A 23,138-nucleotide genomic window follows, 5' to 3' on the forward strand; every position below is an offset into this window, starting at 1 on the left:
GTGCATGTCATCCCTTCAGCAGACCTATCGACTCCTAAAGCAGGTTGCAGCATATTAAAGATTAGAACATGTGTTTAACATGCTCTAAAATTAAAAACTCGCAATTGTATTTTTTACAATGAGAGGGAGTAGTAGGCCCATTGGCAAGTCCAGAGCTGCAGTCTGACATGTTATCCTTGCTTACTTCTAACCACGGAGGCCTGCCTCTGGAGGGGGGTGTTATATCCTCCAGGCAGGAAGCCAAAGGGGATTTTGACCCAAAAGGCAAGCTTCAAAGGGGAAGCCACCTGTGAAGGACAGGTAGTGCACAAAAACAGGAGGGGCTGCTTTATTGTTTAGTTAGATAGGCTATCAGCAAGGTCAGAGAGTGAAAACAGTTGCCAAACCGGTTTCCCCAGTGGCGTGTAGCCACATACCTAAGGGGGGCTTAGCACACACAAAGAGAAGGGTCCTGACATCTTTTCAGTGGACAGAATAGAGCACTCCGGAATAGCTAGATGCCCCCCGAACACAGGACGTTGTCAGGCATGAGGGATCCGGGTAGCCTATTGGCTAGAGACTGCAACCTTCACTAGGGGTTCTTGCTGGGCATAATGGCATAATGGCACCCATGCCTCCCATATCTTGCTTGACTAGGAGAGACTGAAGGATGGCTGCTCTGCTGACCTTGGGCTAGCTAAGGAAAGGGCTTTGCCTGCTGTGTCCTACTTGTGGAGAAGTCATCCGCCAAGCCCAACTTGAATCAGAGACTCTAAGAATCATTTGGCTGACTTGCCACAAAAGCAGAGGAAGCCTCCTAGTGCGAGTTGTTAGCCAGATCCCCAGCTTGGTGGCGAAAAATAACTAACTGCTAACTGCCGCGGGCTGCCACAACCTCAACGGGCGTCAGGCTCTATTCAGCCCAATAGGAACTCTGCTCAGTGCAATGAAGAGGGTAACAGGTACAATCTAAACTCTACAAGCCCTACTCGGACCTTCCACCACTCGCCACAAGAAAGGCAGGACACACAGGACCGCCCCAAAAGAATAGGTAGCTGGAACTAAGCCACCTCCGCCAAGGAAACGTCGATCCACACTCTGAGCATCTTACCCCCCGGACCAGACCGAACACTAGTTCTGCAACAAAAATGTACAGATTATTATCTGCCTGACCAATCACTGCCTGGATCTGAAAGTCCGCAGCTTGGCCGCAAGGTAAGAGAGCGATCAGTAGCTCAGGAAGCCCCCACCCGACACCTCTCTTACACACAAGACACAAAGAGAAAATGGCCCCCAACATCCCTTACACCCAAAGTACTCCCTCACCGACCTACCTGAAACCACATGGCCCGAACTGATACGGCACCCCCCCCCCCCAACCCCCCCCCCCCCCCCCAACCCCCCCACCCCCCCTCTCACCCAAAGCGAAAAGAAGCCTTAAACATAGACTAATCAGACAACACCCCGAAAACCTTTTCGTGGACATTTACCACTGCTCCTCCAAAGGGCAAATAATGGATCTAATCTTCCATACAAAAAGACCAGACAACTGGATCACCATGCTCAAATCACAGCTACCTATCACCAAAACTACGACCACCCAGCACAGCTGCAAACTGACAACCACAATTACTAACCATTCAACGCGAAACAGCAACACCTTTATAACCATCTACATGAACGGCACAGTCCTGATCCCATCAAGCATCGGGAATCTAAAAGCCTTTGACTCTCTCTTCCCCTCACTGAAGACCGCCCCCGTTCACACACCACGTCCCTTCTTGCCCTACTCCGTACCTCTAACCAACCAGCCAGATTTGGAGAAACGATCATCCTTCTCCTCGCCATCGCCCAGAACAACCTCCCTTCTTTCACGAACCATCACCCGCACTCGTGCTCCCTCGATCCAAGAGCAACTACCTCCCGCTGAGTCATACCCTCCTCCTCCTGATCTACCTAACCTACAAACCAGGAACGACTCCCAAACGCATACACAGTCCCCTAGTCACTCCACTCATGCTGTGAACAGGATGACGTAAACCCAACCAACTGCTCCTTTTACTTATGATTCCTAATAGGGTCAGCTCCTACATCAATAGGCCCCTCAACACAGATGGGCCCATCCTCCTCCAGGACACACCTGACCAAGCCTCCCTCTCCCGAGACACTACTGCCCAAGCAGCTTCTACCCTATCCTCAGTTAACTTAAAACAACGGCTAGTCCTCCTAGAAAGTCAACTAGAAGTGATAACCCTGGACCTGAGCGAAATTTTAACCAACCTTTAATCTGCCCGTAAGACTAGATTGCTTCTGCTTCAGTCTCAAACTTCGACTAGCCCCCCCCATCCAAGATCGAACAAATCACTACACCTAAATGAGCTGCCACCCACCTTGGCGAGCTTGAAACATAGACAGAAAGAAACCAATAATAAGTATCGAATCCAGAGACCCAGTAAACCCCCAACCAACCATGCATCACTGTCACAAAGATCCAGAGAAGCTGATACTGAATATGAAACTCTGAGACCAAGGGAACCCCCACCCACCCATGTGATCCTAACACAAAGACCCAGAAAAATTGACTTAGAACATCGAAATCAGAGACCTAGAAGAACCAAAGCAGTCATGTCCTCTAAGGAGGTGACTGAGCTATCCCTAACCTACAACACTCCCCTCACAGATACCCCTATAGCCAAGATTCAAGTGATCACCGGTTTCGGAAGAGACCACCGCTCCTCGAATTCTCCTAGACCTCCGACCCTCCTCACCCCCATTCCCAGAGCCTCCCCCACAAAGAAGCACACCAAAGGAGACCGCACTACCAAATGCAAGCTCATAAATTGTAGATCAGCAGTCAAACATGCAACAGAACTTGCGGAAACCATCATCTCGCATGACATAGACATTGCGTTTATAACAGAGACTTGGCTAAACAAATTCTCCACACCAATCCTAGACATGTTTGTGCCCCCAGTCTTCACTATCATCAACAAGGACAGAAATGACCAAAGAGGCGGAGGCATAGCAATCATACATAAGAATACCATTGCCATCTCCGAAAAGGACTCCTTCAAGTACAGCTCCATCGAATGTCTCAACGCCAACATCAAGACTAATGACAATAGAACAATTCTCTGCTATCTCCTATACCATCCCCCAGGCAACACGTCCACTTTCGGGGAACACCTGTCAGATATGATTGCCCACTGCTCAGTCGGCGATGCAAATAACCTAATTCTCGATGACCTAAACTTGCATTGGAATGAGGCAAACAATCCACTAATTCTGACCCTCAACAATCTACTTCTGAACAACAATTTGACTCAATTCAGCTCCGAAGAAACGCACAAGAATGGGGCAACCTTGGATGCCATTATCGCTCAAAATGACAGTGACTATTAACCACGTCCTCCCCGTAGACTTGTCCGACCATCACAACATCCTATTTCACATCAACCAAAAAACTCTTCTCCAGCTCCCCTTGCAAGACCCCCCCAAATGGTCCAGAAATCTAACTCTGATTCTTTTAACAAACCTAGATAAAAAGGTACGTGCACTCCTCCCTAGCTTCTCTGATCACCTTTCAACAACGGAACTTACCTCGCACTTAACCTCAAAGATGACATCCATCCTCGATCAAATATCTCCTTTAAAATAAAAAGCAGGAGTACTCCATCCAGATCTTGGTTTAACTCCAACATTAACTCAGAAAGGAGACAACTAAGAGCTACAGAGAGACTATGGAGACACAATCCCTCAGTCACACACCGCGAACAACTCAAAGAAGCTTGTGGGAAGTACAAAAAACACATTGAGAATGAAAAATCTTAATTTTTTTCACTGCACTAGATAACGCAAAAAACAGGCCTAGAGAACTCTTTAGCATCATTAGACGACAAACCTCCAAGCCTGCTACCTCTGCAATGCAAGCTTCCAAAGAATTATGTGATAATTCTGCAATCTTTTTTGAGGAAAAGATCAACAAGATCGAACTCTCACTTGAGATCAACATCAATACCCTCAGCAAGATCCCCCTGCCCGAGATCAACGACGCCCCATACAATCGTCCTTCAAAATCATGTAAATCTTTCAGCCCTATACATGAAGACGAGATAGTCAACCTGATCCTCACATCTAAGCCTACCTCACACGCTCTAGATCCTCAGCCGCCTCAATCGACCAAAAAGCTTAAACTCTCCCCTGCCCCGCTGTGGTGCAAGATAATTAACAGTTCACTGCGATCCGGCATCATCCCGGAATGCCTCAAACAGGGACAAGTCACGCCACTGCTAAAAAAACAGACCTAGACAAAAAGATCTGAACAACAGACCAGTCTCAAACCTACCTCTTCTAGCCAAAACCCTAGAAAGATCCGTGCTCTTGCAACTTACCCAACACCTGGATAGCATCAACCTACTTGACACCAACTAATGGGGCTTTAGAAAGGGATGGATTTAGGCCCAGATCCTTGTACTGGGGTGAATGTATGACATTGTTCTACATTCTGTCCATCAACTGTGTTTTTTGCAATTTTCACCCTGAGTGTGCTGGGTATACTCAGACGTGAGTCCCAGGCTCTCCACACCACTGGAGGCAAGCTATCCAGGCTGAATGAAGGCTGATAGCCAGAAACCGGTCCTTGTCTTGATTCCGTTCTGGGAAAGACATGACTTGGTAGTTCGGACTGGACTGTTCCCATGGGGCACAGGGTCAGAGCTGATTTGCATATAGCCAGTGTCTAACCCAGGGTGTTGTGGAGTGCAAAAAAACGATGGATTTAGGCCCAGATCCTTTGCCTAGACATTATTCTACATTCTGTCCATCAACTGTGTTTTTTTCAATTTTCACCCTAAGGGATGTAGCATGGAAACCGAGATCCTCAAGGTCATCGATGACATGCACAAATCACTGGATGCGGACAAATGCTGCCTTCTCATCCTCCTAGATTTATCAGCAGCTTTTGACACGGTTGATCACATCCTCCTCATTAAGGCTCTTCAAGAAAGAGCAGGTCTAGATGAGGTGGTCTTACAGTGGTTCTCCCTCCTCCACAACCGCTTTCAAAGAATAAAAATCAAAAACTGCTTGTCTGACCTACATCAAGTTAGCAAGGGAGTCCCCGAAGGATCAGTGCTATCCCCATAACTTTTTAACATTTACATGGAACCACTCACAACCTTACTCAGAAAAGCTAACATCCCCTTTCACCTTTATGCCGATGACACACAGATCTACCTGGAAACCACATCCTTTGACGACATTCAGAGACTCAATGACACGCTCAGAGAAGTCCAACACTGGCTATCAAGGAACCACCTAAAACTCAATTGGGACAAAACTGAAATACTCCTCATCTTAAACAAAGAAGAGAACCCTCAAATTACAGAATGGCTATCTGCAATCGATACACTCGACTGAAACATCACCCTGGTGGATTCTGTAAAATCATTAGGCATCACTTTAGACCCGAAACTGAACATGACCAAACACATTAAGATCTTGGCGAAGAGCGCCTTCCTGAACTTAAAGCTATTGAACAAAATAAAACCTTTCATCCCAGCCAAGGACCTTAAACAAGTTACCCAATCACTGGTGTTATCCAGATTAGACTATGGGAGCGCAACACTGTCAGGCTCAGCACCTGGCACCCCTTTAAAACAACCCTAAACGCAGCAGCTAGAATGGTCACAGGAGTGAAGAAATTTGACTATCTCACCCGCACTCAGAGAACTAAAATGGCTCCCAGTTGAAATGTGTACCAGTTTCAGAACAGCCTGCCTCACCCACAAAGCCCTTCACACAGGCAAACCCGAATACTTGGCCTCTAAACTAAAAAAAAAAAGCCAGACAAACCAGGTCCCTCAGGAGCTCAAACACACTACTACTCATCCCAATGAAAGCACGCAAACAAAAAACCGCAGCCCGAACCTTCGAGGGAAGCGCGCCCAAAATCTGGAACGCTATCCCCCCTCATATAAGAACTATCTCCTCCTTCGCAAAATTCAAAGAGCAACTCAAAAATCTTTTCCTTGATCGCTCCCTGGCAAAAGGGCAGGAGACACAGAAGAGCTATTGACAATACCCACCGATGGGGGTGGGATACCCAGATTACGGTCATCCTGAAAAGGTACTACGAGTACGTATTGACACTGGTGACTTTCCCTCCAATACGCAAAGTGAATACCTGATATTGTCTCGAGACACTTGTGCTGCTATCTGCACTGTACTTACTGTGACTGTTTGTTTGGTCTTTGCATTTGAACGGTTGTGAAGCGCTCAGCTACCTCTGGGTCTGGCTGGCGCCATATAAAACTTCATAATAAATAATAATTATGCTGGTTCGCCCTTGAGTGAGAAGTCTTGATTTATTGTTTCTTGTAAAATATGTATCTCTAGGACCCTCCAGTGTCTCTTTTTAGTTTTAATATTAATAAATTCTGAAGAATACACTCTATTTTTATAAATTGGTGTCAGATTTCTTTATTGTTGAGTTTCTTTCTTCTTCAATAGTTTTGTTGCCAGTTAAATTATTTACTTTTTTGTGTCACCCTGACTTCCAGAACCACAGCAACCCAGTGTTGAGCTGAGTTTAACAAACAAAAACTGACGGGCCCTAAAGTGCTTGGTAATGCTTTACACGGTTAGGTCACACAACCAAACAATTTAGTATACCACATTTCCTCACAGACATGGTGTCAGTTGCTTGCTCTGTCAGCCAGCACTGAATCGTCAGTTCCTTAAAAATTCCTAAAACATACCAGAGATTTATTTACATAGAGGAATTGATACAGATAAAAATAATTTACTTTTTTTTGGTTACGGTGGATTTGTGTTTATGTATCCACATCTAAATAAACATGCTATTTACTAATTATCCGGGTTTCACAATTTTTGCAGATGCACTGAAAGTCTGACTGCAAGATGTGGGGAGACATAGTTTACCACGCATCCATTTAAACGTGGTACTATTACATCGTGGTTTTCACTACGCAAGTCGTTACACCGACTTGCACTGAAGGGCGCTGTTGACTAAAATAGTGTAAATTACTGTTTCCAACACCTTCCCTACTGTATGTAGACTGGAGTTGGTAATTCACACTATTCCTAAGTCCAGCGCAAGTCGATGTAACGACTTGTGTAGTGAAAACCGCCATCTAACAGACCGCGTTGAAATGCCCTCATTGTATCGTCATACATCAGTTATTTTGCTGTATTGTAATGGAGAATGCACTTCAGTGTATCCTGATTATGAAGCACTGTCTTCCATTATCTGTATGTGTTTCTTGCCATCGTCTTGGTGGGGATTTAACAAATATAATAATATGCTTCACTGTTTTCACCTGCATTATTTTGTATTTTTTTCTATAGCCCCTTCCGGAACCAAAAGGTGGCCAGTACAAACAGATGGAAGGCTACTGGATTCCTGTTGGAGATAAAGAGCCTGCTGTAGACGAGAGCTACATTCTGACTCCATCAGTTACGCTGAACTTGAAAGACCTTGCAAGAGTGGTATCAGCAGGGTATGGTTCTTTTACCAATATTTAAATTCTCGGCATTAGACATTAAATTTACATTTTATTTAATTCAGATCTCTATATTGTTATTTTAGAAAACACATACTCCTACACGGTGAGGTGGAGTAATGGAGGAATGCAAGAAAATGGGGCTGGATAGAGAGAAAGGGAAACCGCAACTTGGGAGAAGGACGGAGGGAGGGGATGAGGAAGGTAGAAGAGATCCCATGTGCCTAGATGGCAGTTGAGAGTCAGTATATAGTTCAGAGGTGAGCTTGACAGGTCATCCGGGCCGATTGGAGTTGTTTGATTAGTGAATTTGTTGCGTCTCGTCCCCGTTAGTCAGAGCACTCGGAGATAGCGGGGGCAGGTCAGTTCTCGGAAGCCCTGAGCCTGGAAACAGGTACACAGTCTCCACTTTCTGGGAAATGGGGCAGCATATAGTCTTGGAAGGTAGTGAGCTTCTCCATGGCTACAGTATCCCACAATTTATTTAGCCGTTCTGAATGGGCAAGTATAGCCTCCATACTCTTTAGATGTGATCACTTGTCTAGCAGCCTGCGTTGGAGCTTTCCCCTTTTCAGAGCCGAACGGTTAAATCAATTGGTGAGTGAGTGGCAACAGTGTAAAGCTAGTGAAGCAGGAAATCTCCATTTAAAAAATCTTGTTAAAGGGGGTGTCCCCGGAAGCATTATAAGATTTGGAAAAGGTGGACGGACTATAGGGGAATGTATAGAGAGCCCCCCCACTCCCTCGGATGTTAATGAATCACTAATATGATACTGACCAGTTGGCATGTACCTAATATGGAAGACAGACACTGTTCCTTTATATGGCTTTCATGTATCAGTCGAGGGGAAGTCACGTGGCACAGTTGTTTATTTTCTATATTTTTATTTTCTTTCCCCTTCTTTTATTCTGTTCATAATTTGTATCAAATCAAAACATCTTTATTCGAATACGAAAAAAACCCATAAAAGCACAATCAAAATAGCAGCATTATGACGATGGCACAATAATCAATAGCAGTGGTGTTTAAAAAAAATAATCAAGAATAACATTACATATAAAAAATAGCAAAACGTAACCAATCATGAAATCAATACATGTTAAAAAGTTTAAAACCAGGCGGAGTTCATCCAATTGTACATTAAAAATTAAGAGCAATAGGAATAAAATAAAATGAAGTTCCTTCTATAAAATTGTCAGACGGACCAGAATTCATCCAATTTTACATTACAATGTAGGGACGGTTGGAAGCCAGGATAACGAAATGGACTTCAGAGTGTGCAATACAAAGGGGGGTGGGAGAGCCGCGAACATGTCACTGCCGGATTACCCCATTGCCGCTTGGTCATTGTAGTTCATTATTCTTCGTTTTAGTTCAAAGATCATCAAATGTTCAAAGAGTTCATGGCCAGTGCCCGTATATTCTTAAATCGTATCCCTAGACAAGTGTTTCTGGTTAAATACCTTCATCAGTAGGGAAAAATCTTTTCAGAGGTTGCTCGACATGCCGCCGTCATCTCCTCAGGACTATTAACGCTCCCGGTGTGCAGGCATCTCCCAATGCTCGTCAGCATATGGCTCACGGGAGCCAATTTATACAATACAAAGGGGGGTGGGAGAGCCGCAAACATGTCACTGCCGAATTACCCCATTGCCTCATGGTCATTGTAGGTCATTATTCTTCGTTTTAGTTCAAAGATCATCAAATGTTCAAAGAGTTCATGGCCAGTGCCCGTATATTCTTAAATCATATCCCTAGACACGTGTTTCTGGTTAAATACATTCATCAGTAGGGAAAAATATTTTCAGAGGTTGCTCGACATGCCACCATCACGGGCTGACGAGCTCGTGAGCTTGCGCCTTCATGCTGTGCGTGGAACTGGTCCTGAGAGATGAGGCAGCACGCCCTGCAACCTATGAACTTTGCTTATTTTCCCTACTGACGATTGAGGAATCATGAAACACGTGTCTAGGGAAACGAATTGGAAATGAATAATATAGCACTGGCTTTGAACAGTTTGAACTGAGTATTGAGCGAGAAATCATGAACTACGTGAACGTTCATGCAGAAGTTGATTGTGCTGGGGCGTGTCTGGTGCGCTCCCACCCCACTAATACTTCAGAGTGTGCACATTGAAATACGTGCGCACACTACAGCTTTCAGAAAAGAACCGACCTGTTAATATTGTTAGAAATGTTGACTCCTATATCTGTCATTTTCTATGTTGAAAATGGGTGTCCTATGGGGCACATGTCCTTTGTTCGATGTCAACAATAAAATTGTGTTTTGAAAAAGAAAAAAAATCTTGTTGATGTCTTTTAGCACCTAGTCCCAGTATGTCGAGTTTGGGGCATCTCCAGAGCAAGTGTGTGTATATGTTCCAACCTGGTTTCCACTTGGCGGGACTGGCGAGGCTGTATTACCAATAATGCATTATCTTTAGCATGGTTTCTTTCCCCGCTATGTTGATCTAGTTTAGCAGAAGAGATTTGCACAGCTGCTCCACATCCACTGCAGGAACTATTGCCCCAGGCCTGCACCCATTATGGCATGCCAGATGAATGGCCAGGTTATGAGGTTGGATGCCTTCTTGGCATCCGCGGACATGATCTGCTTCGAGTGTGTGATCGATTAGATTTGTCTATTAAGTGGAGCAGGCATTTAGCGTTATCCCTGCATCCTTTTTCGGGGATGAAGCCAGAATGATCGGGATGGACCAACCACTCCATAAGTGGATTTAACCATGCTTCCGGATTGCTTTTGAAGAGCTTGATCTGTACGTTTAGTAGCGATATGGGATGGAATGAGTGGCAGTGTGCGAGGTTCTTCCTAGGTTTGGGAATGACCGTGATCCCAGCTTCCCTTATTGTGGCAGGGAGTATACCTGCTCACTAAATGACTTGCATAGATGCACAGGGATGGGATCGAGTTGGGGTCCTAATAATTTACATAAAACCAGGGGATAAGCTGTCTGCTCCCGGGGTTTGCCAGATTATAGCCTTGACACTGAGGCCAGGACATCCTTCGCTCAGATGTCTAGATCTAGGGAGAGCTAGTCTTTCTCTGGCAATGTTAAGGAGAGGAACCCATGGGTTCCCACTTGATCAGTCAATTCTGCTGTGTACAGAGTCTTATTGAATTGTGTGAAGGCCTGGTGAGCGAATCTTTCTTGCATGATATGCCCCCACTTTTTGCTGACTTGCCCAGGGCCTGTGTACCTTAATAAAACTATATTGAAACCTAAACGCAATTGGCATCTCTGGCCACATGTCAGCCCCATGTAAATGGTACCCAGTGCACTGTGACCAAAGAAGGCCCCCAAGGGATGCAGCACTTATTTTGCCACCCTTAGAGGCCCTGTACCCTGACACACACCCACAAAGGTCTTGCAAGAGTCCTGGTTGTAGAGCATATGTCCCACAAGGTCCTTCCTGTTCGGTCTGGCTGAAGTCCAGTAACCACTGGAGTACCAGTCGCCTGGTGCTTCCTGTTTTTGATAACTTGCCTTCTGGGGTCCCAGCAACTGACAGCACTCAGTGAACTTGTATGCAAGTCTCTTGGTCCTTAGTGCTGCGTGATGGTATGCTAGCGGCTTGAAGACTTTGACCCACCAGCTTGCCTCAGCAAACTTCTTCAGCTGTTATATCCCTGTGCTGCGAACAGTAGATCTGTAAGCTGGCCCTAGGGATCTCTTGACTTGACTGGGCTCTAGAGACAACTCTTCTTTGAGCAGGACACGGTAGGCAAAGGCCCTCTCTTTGTTAGCCAGCAGGTGTGGTCTTGGACAATACAGCCTCTCTTTGCTGGACCTTTGGTGCCACGGTTCTGCAGTCTTCTTGCTGTCACTCTTCCAGGTGAGACCTGAAGTCTGGGTGCGAGGGGTGCTCCTTTTATGCTTGAAAATTACTTTCAGGGCAGGATGCGGTTGGTAGGACTCCCACCTAGTCACCACTTCCTGTGAAGTGTGGTATATGGCTATGCCAGGATGCACCATTTAGCCCACTCTCAAGATGGTGGCACACCTCTCTTGGTCTTTAGACCAGCTGAGACCACCCCTAGGGTGTGGCTACCTCAGGGCTACACAGCGAATGAGAAAACGGTTTGGGGACCTATTTCCGCTCTGCTCCCCATGCCAGAAAGCTTGCCTAAACAATGGGACAGCCCTCCTCCCTAATGTGACACATTTGCCCGTCAAAGGCTGCTCTGTGAGCCTGTCTTTCGTGGCTAACACCTAAGTGGCTTCCTGCAGCAGGCAGGTAACACCTCCCTGGTCTGCAATCCCTCATTGTTCTTCCCGAGAGTCCTTGGCATGTCTGTCCAGGAGAGCAAAAACCTGTCTTGTAGAACAGGCTCCATGTTTCCCTGGAAGGCACAGGAGTTGTAAAGGTAACAAGATTTGTATTGGCTGCACTTGGCAACAAAGTACATTAATTTCAACTTGAGATGCAAGTCTGGCTTAATATAGCGAATTGCTTGATACCTCGGAGTGCCCACTTTGATCGTACCGTTCAGGAGTTAGCACAGCTGAAAGGTCAGCTTGTAATCCTGTACTTGCCAATTGGGTGACCAAGTCTTTCCACAGTAAAAACTGTGTATCTGAGAGATTCCTTACTTTAGAATTACCCTCAGGTGTCAGACTGGATCTGGAATTGTTTTTCTTAGCAGTACCCCTGCACGTCAGTATGTGGCTTCGGTCGACTCTGCATCCTTTATCAGTGTCTTTTTCGCTGGGATGACGTTGCAGTGCCTATTTAGACACCACGCCTGTGTGCTGACGTCGGTTCTTTCTATTTCTGCGCCAGCCTAGAGCAGATTTGGAGAGCGCTACCCCTTTAGTCACTTTTTGACTAAACTTTTTTCGATTTTTGTCGACTTCTTTTTTTAAGTCTTCGACTCCCGATGCGCGAGTGCTGTCCCGTTGTTGGATCGGCTTCAAGCCCTGCGACGTCCGTCACAGACTGATACCTGTGACGGACTCACACCTCATGAACCTCTGGTGCTCCGACTGCCGTGCCATAAACCCAAAGTTTTTGCGGGAACGGTCCCGAAAGCTCTTGGAGGCCCGGCAGTGTGCTCTGCGTCATTCCCGGTCTCGCTCGGGAGGAAGGTCGCCAGACCGGTCGTGGGGCCTCCACACCACGTCACACACCAAGTCTTTGAAGTCAAGAAGCCCCAGCGCACTTCACATTCTTTGTCAGTTGGCTGACAAGACTCAGGACCCGGAGCATAGTCGCTCAAAGGCTCCGTCTTCGGTGCCTACTTCTGGGACGACTCTGCACCTCCCACCGTTTTTGGGAGCCGAAGCGTCCCCTGCCCAGCTTTGTGCATTTTATGAAGCTCTCCGTTCCATCTTTAGGCACCCCAACTCCGCCGGCTCACCGCCGGGCCCTGTGGAGCTTGTTGGGGGTCCTTGGCTTCGATGCCGGCTGCTCCGGAGGACCCCCAAGTATCTAGGCCTGAATCTGAAACGACACTGCTCGGTGTTACTCGACCTTCACGGCGACTACACCCCGGCATCGGAGTGCTCCCCGACTGGCGCTATCCCCAGCCTCACCCCTCTGATGGAGCCGATCAACGTCCGCAGTGTACTTTTGTTCCCATTTTCATCCCTGGTGTTCCCTATGGGCCAGAAATTGGCGATGGGAATTGGAAAGGGTCACCTGACCCTTTAACAGACCAGTTTGAAGAGCCGAACTGGAGAGAGGATCTGGGGGACGCCAGTGGTCTGGACACCTCTCCCGACCTTATCATGCTTTCTCCCCTACTGTGGCTACAGAGGAGGGAGTCTCTTATGCTGTGGTGGTGCAAAGGGCAGCTTAGGCCCTGGGCCTAGAGCTCCCTTCAGTGGCGATCAGGACTAATCTCCTGACAGAGGTGCTTCAACCGGTGGCAACCTCCTTTGAACCCCCTTTGCCGTTTAACAAAGCACTCACTGACGTCCTTCTCGGCACCTGATCCAAGCCCAGCACACGGGCTCCTGTGGAACGGAAGATTGCTCGCCGAGACTGCCCAGTCCTGGGCGACCCAGTTTTCCTCACCCAACACCCTTCTCCTGAGAGCTTGGTGGTCCAAGCCTCCTCCTCCAAGGGCGCATTCCCTTCTGCTCCCCCAGACAGGGAATCCAAGAAGCTGGATCATCTTGGGAAGCGCATGTTCTCTTCCTCCAGCTTGGCACTGTGATCCGTGAATACTTTCTGCCTCTTGAGCTGATACTCGCATACCATCTGGGATATGGTTGCGCAGGCGCTGCCTCAGTGCCTGGAGGAGGCCCGGGCTGTTCTCTCCCAGGCAGTGGTGGATGGCAAAGGCGCAGACAAATTCACTATAAGATGTGGACTGGATACCACTGACTCAGTTGGCAGAACGATTGCCATGTTGGCAGCCCTAAGGTACTGCGCCTGGTTGAGGACATCTGGCTTTTCAGTGGATGTCCAGTCAACTTTTTTTGGCAAAAGGTTGGAGCGCTTTAAGGATTCTCGAGCTATGGCCAGAACGGGCGTCTTCCCGTCCACCTCAGTCTGCTTTTCGCCCCTTTTGTGGCTATGGTTCATGCAAGCTGCCCAGCTTCTGCGTGGCCATGGACGTAGGACCCAGCGATGCAGGTCTGGGAGCCAACGGGCGGGTGAGTACACTCAACCCCCACCCCCTTCAGCAGCCTTCCTAGTACGACCTTTCATGGCCACCAAAGGCAAGTGGGCGGCAGGATGCGCCATCACATCCTCCACTAGCAAAACATCACGTCGGACAGGTGGGCTTTGCAGATAGTCCAAAGGAGCTACTACATTCCCCTTCGAGGCTTCTCCTCCCTCCGTGCCACTGTTTTCGAGCATATGTCGAAGGATCAATTGGCGCTTCTCCGCCAGGAAGTCTCGGCTCTCTTGGCCAAGGGAGCTATCGAGAGGGTTCCTATGCCAGAAATAGGTCGGGGTTGCTACTCCCGCTACTTTCTGGTGCCCAAGAAAGACAAAGGCCTACGTCCTATCTTAAACCTCTGGGTCCCCTATTGCTTCCTCCCGAAGGAGAAGTACAAAATGGACCAGGGTCAGCGGACTTGATAATTCTCATCTCGGTGCCTACTCTAACCAGGGATCACACTCTGCAACTCTGGGCATTAGCTTGCCTCATCTCCACAACGGCCCCCCACATACGCCGGGGATGCCTGGTTTCACCTTGGAGATACCCAGTAGGGACCATCTCACAGGGAAAGCCAGGACGGGTTCCCCAGCGGTCTACTGCGCAGAGATACTCCTTCGGGAGTCGATTCTAGCGCATTACAAACCCACAATTAATTATTAATTAACCTTGGCTCAGGTCCTGTCTGCCCTTGACCCTGGGAACTGGATGGTGGCGCTGGACTTAAAGGACGCCTATTCTCACATCCCTGTCCTGCCAGGCCACAGACATTTCCTGCAGTTGACGGTAGGCCATGAGAATTTTCAGTTCACTGTGCTCCCCTTTGGCATCACCAGTGCCCCTTGTGTGTTCACGAAAGTGATGGCGGTGGTAGCAGCTCATCTGCGCAGAGTAGGGATTTTAGTCTTCCTCTATCTCGACGACTGGCAGGTGAATGCGGGCTCATCCCAGGCTGTCGTCTCCCAACTCGAGACTAAGGCGGATTTCCTGCATTCGCTGGGGTTCACTATCCACGTGCTGAAGTCACACCTCACTCCTTCTCAGATGCTCACTTTCATCGGAGCAGTTCTGGGTACAGTGCAGTTTCAGGCTATCCTTGCGAGCAGCGGAACCAGGATATTTGGGCTATGATACTGATGTTTCAGCCTCTATCCCGGATTTCGGAGCGAATGACCCTGAGCCTGTTGAGCCTCATGGCCTCATCCATCCTGTGGGCGGATCATGCCAGATGGCGTATGTGGGCTCTGCAGTGGGACCTGAAGTTTTGGTGGGCACAGCATCAGGGGAATCTTTCCGTCTACGTCCAGATCTCGGAGGGAACTGTGCAACAACTGCAATGGATGCTAGCGAACCAAGCTTGGGTCAGAGGCATATCCCTCTCCCTTCACCAACCAGATGTCACAGTGGTGGCAGATGCCTCACTCCTGGGATGGGGCGATGTGATATCCTGAACATATTCTTACTTTATCCTTATCTATCCCATTCTTAGTCTCTATGATTCTCTTCCTGTTACCATTCTAGGTATCTAATGTAATCTATGTCTGGAATGTTAATATATCAAAGTATGCTTTGAAATGTTAGGAGGTGAGATATCAGTTGGGACTGTTTTACCTAGCTGGTGGATGAGATCCTTCATGAAGAATAAACTCCTAACTTTTACTATCCAACTCCTGTGTTCATTACTTGGAATATTACACTGGCGTAGTCGGCAGTCTTGGAGGATCTCAACACACAAAGATTAAGGATTAAAGACCATGAAGAGACTGTGTTTGTACTGGCTCCTGTAATTTTAATGAAAAACGGAAAGTCTGTACGATTTCTTGGCATATGCAGAAACGGTCCGTTTGACAATATTACAAACAAGCTCGAGCACATGTTGTGATTTGAAATACCTGTGGAGTTCGGAAGCACCCGGTGAGTCTTCATTCCAAGGCTTCAGTGGTCCTGCTGTGACGTGCTGCTGTGACGCGAGAAAACCAGTCACGGGATGCGCTAGGACGTTCCTGACGTTAACGTGACTGACGCTTGCGTGATGATATAAACGCGCGACGTGGGCGGCCATATTGGAGTCTTTCATTGCTTCATGTATCCGACTTTAGAAATGATGTTTAGTGTTCTAGTCCTCTGCGGCGATAGTCACGTTTGATCGGTTTCAACTGATTTTCTTAACGGTGAATTGCGGATTGTTTTCGGCGATTCGCACGCCTCATGGTTAATCTTCGAAATACAACAGTTATTTGCGGATCGTTTTCGGCGATTCGCACGCCTTTCTTCTTTTGGATTTTCTTCAGATAACTTTTAGATGCGCATCTTTTTCAGCGATTCGCGCGCCCTTTTTAAAAAAATGGTTTTTGTACTTAACCAGAACTACTGATTTCCTGTGACAGTAACCCACTTCTTTTTTTATTTACTTGTGGATCAAAACATTTCTACTTCTTATGACACTTTACCATCAGTTTCTTCATATGATATTCTGAAGACCTATTCAATGACAATCTTCTCTTCATGTGTTAGATCGCTATTGTTTATCTCTATTTCTATTAGGTTATTAACCACATGGCTGCTGCCCCGATTTCCCTCCCGTGCTGGACATTCCTTAACTGGGTGTGGTTGTGACGGAACCATTCCGTCATCAGCACAGCTCAACCGTGACTGATGACGGAATGGTTGGGTCACAAGCATCGAAGGGGTTAATATTGTATCTGGATATTGCATATGTTTGGCACTATGCAGAATGTGACAGCAGCTCTTTTCTTTTTATCCACACCTGGTGAACCCCCTATAAGGTGGAAGAAATAGAAGAATGTTTTCGAACGATATGCTAGGGTGTGTGGTGCTTTTCTAAGTGCGGAGAGTAAAACATCTCTTCTTCTGCATTGCCTGGGGGCTGAAGGGCAAGTTGTGTTCGATCATCTTCCCTATTTAACAGAAGAGGAGTCAAATGGGTTGAATGACTATGAAATAAGCATCCTCAAATTAGATAAGCACGATCTTCCTAGGGTAAGCACTATACTAGAAAGGTATAGTTTTGGGAAGAGATTGCAAAAAGAGGATGAAAGTGTAGAAACTTATGTAACTGTATTGAGGAAACTTGCATCATCTTGCAAGTTCGAATGTTTAAGCGACAAGCATATCAGACACCAGTTTGCTAGGTTGCAATATGGAGAAAGTCCGGGATGAACTTTGGTTAAGAGATGAACATAGCTTAGATGAAGTTCTTTCAATTGCTAAGAGAATAGAAAACTCTTTGAAATGTGTTGAGGTAATCAAGAAAGAAAGTTCCAAAGATGTTAAAGTTCAAGTAATCAATGATGGGAATGTTAAAGGCGAGGTTGGTCGTGATAGTAAGTACAAAGTTGAACAGAGGCAAACTAATGAAAATGGTTCTCGTCTTAAATGTTTTAGATGTGACCAATCTGGTCACCTTAAAAATGACAGCAAATGCTCAGCATTAGACCATATTTGTTGTAAATGTAAAACAAAGGGTCTTATCTCTCATTTGTGTGCAAGACCAAACAAAAGCCTAAGGTAAAAAAGGTGGAGATTTATGAAGAAAATAACTCAGATATGGGCTCAGAGGATTTTGAGTGTGGACAAGTAATTGTTCAAGTTCAATCCTCCTCTTCTAAAAAAAAAACTCAGACTGATTATATTATGATGGAAGGGCAATCCACTAGTGTTTTATTTGACTCGGAGCCAAGATCACTATTGTTCCTAATGCATTTTATGAAAATAAGCTCAAAGGCAATATTAAGCTACTAAAACCTGACATAATTCCTTTGGCGTATGGTGGCGAGCCAATAAAATTGCATGGTTATTTTTTGGGTTTAATAGAGTATAAGCGCAGGTTGATCTCAGGTAAAATATATGTTTCAAAGAAGGGACACCATATTATTAGTTGGCTGCACCACGGAGACTTAGGAGTATACTTAGATCCCAATTCTGTTCCACCTATTTTGTTAAGAGAGAGATTGTCTGTTGTTGATAAATCAGGTGTTGAGAGATGTGTGCAAGATCTTATGAAGGATTTCCCTGATGTGTTTAAAAAAGGTTTGGGATGCTGTAAGGGTTACCAACACAGAATTAAGTTAAAAGCTGATGCTGTTCCTGTAGGCTGCAAAGTCAGGAATGTTCCTTTGTTTGTTAGGTCAGATATGCAGAAAGAGATTGAAAAACTCAAGAGTGGGGGTGTAATAGAAGAAATCGATTGAACAGAGTGGTTGGCTCCGGTAGTCGCTGCGCAAAAATCTAACGGAGATTTGAGATTATGCATCGACTTGCACCAATTGAATAAGAATATAGTAGTGGATAGATATCCCTTACCTAATATTAATGAATTAGAGACCTTATTAGGTGGTGCTAAGGTTTTTAGTACAATAGATTTAACATCTGCGTAGCATCAGATTGAATTGTAAGAATCCTCAAGAGATCTTAGGACATTTAAAACACCTTTTGGAACATTTAGATTTGTACGTATGCCCTTTGGGTTAGTTTCAACTTCTTCAGCGTTTCAACGTGCTATGGAATCTGTCTTTAAAAATATAAATGGTGTGTGCATCTATCAGGATGATTTGTTGATCTATGCCAAAAGTGAGGATGAACATGAATGTATTTTGAGATCTGTTCTATCAAAATTGTGTGAACACAATTTAACTGTAAAAGTAGAGAAATGCAAATTTAGGTCTAATGCATTGAATTATCTGGGACATCACATAAGTGAAAATGGCATTAAATCCAAACAAGAGCTTGTCAACGCAATACAAAAATATGGCTTCTCCAGTTAACAAGGAAGAATTGATGAAGTTTTTAGGTACTGTTGAATACTATTTTAAGTTTGTTACAAATTTTGCAATTCAAATGGCAAGGTCAGCAATTCTGCGTGTGGGAGTGTTCAAGGTAGCTTTTGACCTTCCACCCGAAGTCTGTAATGTCATCTTGGTAGCCAGGCATCCCTCTTCTAAAACTGTATACTCCTGTCAATGGAATAAATTTGGGGCATTGTGCACAGCAAAGGCTGTGGATCCCCTTTCTGCCCCTCTTTCAGAGTTTCTGTTGTATCTACTTTCTTTAGTCCAGCAGGGCTCTGCCCTGGGCACTCTTAAAGGCTATCTTGTGGCCATCTCTGCTTTCCTTCAGGTACCGGATCATCCATCTTTGTTCAAGTCCCCTATTGTAAATAGATTCTTTAAGGGCATTACTCGTCTCTTTCCTCCATCTTCTTTCGTAATGCCCCAGTGGGACTTGAACCTTGTATTAACTTTTCTTATGTGTGCTCCCTTCGAGTTTCTTCGCAAATGTCCTCTCTGGCTCCTCACTATGAAGACAGCTTTCCATGTTGCCATCACATCTGCTCGCAGGGTGAGTGAGCTTCAAGCTCTTTCTTCTAAACCTCCTTTCTTCTCTGTGCCTCCGGACAAGGAATCTAGAACTAAAAGTCTCTTTCAGATGAATAAGTTACTTACCTTTGGTAATGATGTATCTATAAGAAACATGTTATTTAAAGATTCCATACCACCCCACCCATCCTCTCTGTGAACTGACTTCTAGAGACAGGGACATCCTTACAGGGTCCTAGTTTTTAGCAAACCAGTGGTCAGTGTCTTGAATGGCTGTGCGCTTCTGGTATGGAAAGTCGTGTCAGAACGGACGTCAGCGTGCAGGGGTGGCGTCTAAATAGGCACCATGACGTCATCCTGGCAAACACCACCTGAGAACGGACGCGGAGTCGACCGACACCACCTACCGACACGCAGGATTACTGCTAAAAAAACATTCTCAGGGTCCAGTCTGACACCTGGGGGTAATTATACGGTGAGGAATCTATAACGTATGTCTCTTACAGATACATCGTTACCAGAGGTAAGTAACTAGTTCTTTCGCATGCTTACTGTCAGTACACATAAACTACATGTCTTGACTATCAAATGGTACACGCTGCTTTAGGACTCTGTAGGTCTGCCAGAGGGGTGACTTAAACAGATGTACAGCGGAAGTAGTGGCTTTAGCATTGCTTTCAATGGCAAAGTCGGACTAGCAGTGCATGGCTGCTCTGACAGTCTTAAGTGGCAGACGGGGGACTTATTTTGCTTCCGGGGACTCCAGGATGACACAACCATCTTTGCAAGGCCTGACATACCCCTCTAACTTAAATGCCCTGGGTACCATATGCTAGGGAATTACAGTTAATTTATCCATTTTCAATTTAGTGCAGCCAATTCAACATGCACTTGAGGGTCAGGGCACTGGAACGGAGGTCTGATTAGCAAACCTCAGTGCACTTTCAGAATCGAAAAACTTGTCGTGACCATAAGAGGCATTTCCTAACAGTATATAGTCCCAAGATATAATTAGCCTTCTCTATGGTGTATATGATGAGTGTCTGTGTCCCCGACTACTATCAAGTGAAAGGGGTGACCCCATTTGTGTTTGATTCCTTTTTCGCTTAGGAAAGTAGTTTTCTCTTTCAGATCACAGAGGTGTTGAAGAGTGTTGGATGACTGTAGGAAAGTGGCTCTATATATACTGGACCAAAGTAAGGTACAGTGTGCATAGCGTTCCCAGTCCCCAGTGGTTTGGCAGAGGCTAAAGTTAGATATAACCTTTCTCTAAAGTGGTAGCTTGGTTGAGCAGTAAGACAGTATCAGAGGACAGGGTAAAGCATTTGTTGTGCACACTGTCAGCAAATGGTCTCACACACACAAGAACCGAATTCTAGGCCAATGGTTTTGTATCAAAAGATATAGTTGTTTTATTTTAGAACCAACAGGTATCAAAATATACTTTTCTCAATATGAGTGATTTTAGGTAATTACTTTGCAAAAAGGCAATAGACTTTGTAAACACAATAGCTACAGTGGTTGCAATAGGCAACACAATTTCAAACACAATTTAACATTGAGCTCAATGGGTTTTGCTACATAAATGCAGGTTATTACTTTATGGATTACGTTTGTAACCCCAGGACTGCATCCTAGATTCAGTCTCGGCACATGTACTGTAAACAGTTAAGTAAAAGCGTTTTGGTTACAGTAGTGATTATTATTTTAAAAAAATTCTTTTTATTATTTTACTGAGAAAATAGAGGGCATAAAGTAATCATAGGGTGCATACGTAGAGAACGATAGGTAAAGCAATTGTTACAATGAAGTTTACTCGGTACATTGCAAAAGACCCCCATCCCCACTCCGTCTTTACTCAGTCATCCTCGCTATCTAACATCGGTGGTTCGCACAAATACCCCCTGTATTCAGTCCACGCACCCCAGAGTCTGACCCATTTTCGTGGACATTTCCGGTTCAGGTATACTGTCCTCTCTGTCAACATTGCAAAGTTGAGATCGCAACACCAATCCTTGACCGCTGGTACCTCTGGGGATCCCCAGAATTTGGCTAGGTTTCTTTTAGCATACATTACACCTAATGTCATCCAATCCTGTGTGGAGTGAGTTAGATTATTCGGTTTCCAGATGTTCAGTAGGCAACATCGTGGTTCCGGGACTACCGAGTCCTTCACCACTTGCGACGTAGTCTTCATAACCGTGGCCCAATACGTGGCCACTTGGGGGCATTCCCAGATGGTGTGGAAGAATGTCCCTTCCTCCTCGCTCCCTCGTAGACAATATTTGTGCGTGGCTCTCCCAATCGTGTGCAGGGTGACCTTAGTGTAGTACACACAGTGTAATATTTTCAGCTGTACAAATCTGAGTCTGGACGTTATAGGTACCTCTCGGGAGGAGGAGAGCGCGGTCTGCCAATCTGACTCATAAAACTCTCCCACTTCCCTGGTCCAAGTGTCTTTCAGTTTCAAAGTTGGGTCCGGTAGGTTATTAATTAGTTTACGATCTTCAAAGGAGGTCTCTTTTTTTTGGGCATGTGTTCTGTTAGGAGCCTGCCTTCTAACAGGGGGGATTCAGGTATGTCGTCACCGGGCTGGACAAGTGACCCCAGGGTGTGACGTATTTGCAGGTACCTAAACTGCTCTGTGGGCACAAAGTCATAATGCGTCCTAAGTTGCTCAAATGTTAAGACGGCCCCTCGTTTCCAGAGGTCTCCCACCGTGGAAATTCCGATCAAATCCCATGCCTCAAAGCCTTTACTATTGCATAGCCTTCCCAGTCGAAGTGACGACCAAAGCGGCGTCATTTGAGTAATAGTGTCTTTACATTTAAGACGGGCCAGAACCACATACCATAGACTAACTGTGTGCGCCGTTGGGCCAATCAAGGCTGATGCGCCTTTTTTATCATAGAGTGCAGCAAGCACACCAACTTCGCCCAGGTCATACCTATCTGCCTTAAACGCTGGCTCTGTCTGGGGGGCGTGCAGCCCCTGGTTTATGATCTTTATCTGAGCCGCCCAATAATATAATTTAATATCTGGGAGGGCAATCCCACCATCATACAAGCTCCTAATTAATTTGTCGGGATATGCGGGCCGGTTTATCTCCCCAGAGTAGGCCAGAGACTAGCGCATCAATTGATTTGAAATATTTTGGGGGGACAGGAAATGGGGTATTTTCGAGGATATAGAGCAGTTGAGGCAGTGTCATCATTTTATATAACACCTTGGCTGCTTGAGATATTCCTCGCTGTGCTAGGCCCTAATAGAAATGGGTGTGGTCATGAGCTCAGCTCTTCATGAGCACACGAGCACTGTGCTCATGAAGGGTCAAGGGTCAGGGGCAGGGCATGCCAGTGTTTTACATAATTGCGGAAACGTTCAAGAGGGGGCTCAAGATGATGGCGGAAGAAGGCATCTTGATTAGGTGTCACCCAGATCCCTAAATATTTAAAGGGTTCTTCTCTAATTTTCAATGGGCAATCCGCCGGGAGTTGCGGCGGAGGGCCCTTGAGGAATAATAAGACAGACTTGGACCAGTTGATATTATACCCGGAGACCCGCCCCAAAATTTTCGCAAATGTTAAAGAGCACTATGATCGAGCGCCTGGGTAAGGTCAGATATAAAAGGATAACATCCGCATACAGCAATATGCGTTCTTCCCA

At 45.9% G+C, this 23,138-nt stretch overlaps 1 protein-coding gene across 1 annotated transcript in view; it reads left to right on the forward strand.

The window, feature by feature from the left end:
- MDN1 (midasin AAA ATPase 1) overlaps positions 1 to 23,138 on the forward strand; it is a 2,142,100-nt gene that overhangs the window by 289,342 nt on the left and 1,829,620 nt on the right. The window contains exon 23 of the mRNA XM_086926648.1: positions 7,348 to 7,499. Coding sequence (XP_086782774.1) covers positions 7,348 to 7,499 — 152 coding nt within the window. The remainder of the gene's footprint in view (positions 1 to 7,347; positions 7,500 to 23,138) is intronic.

Source organism: Lissotriton vulgaris, chromosome 6, assembly GCF_964263255.1.
Source record: "Lissotriton vulgaris chromosome 6, aLisVul1.2, whole genome shotgun sequence".
In the NCBI taxonomy this organism is placed as follows: domain Eukaryota; kingdom Metazoa; phylum Chordata; class Amphibia; order Caudata; family Salamandridae; genus Lissotriton; species Lissotriton vulgaris.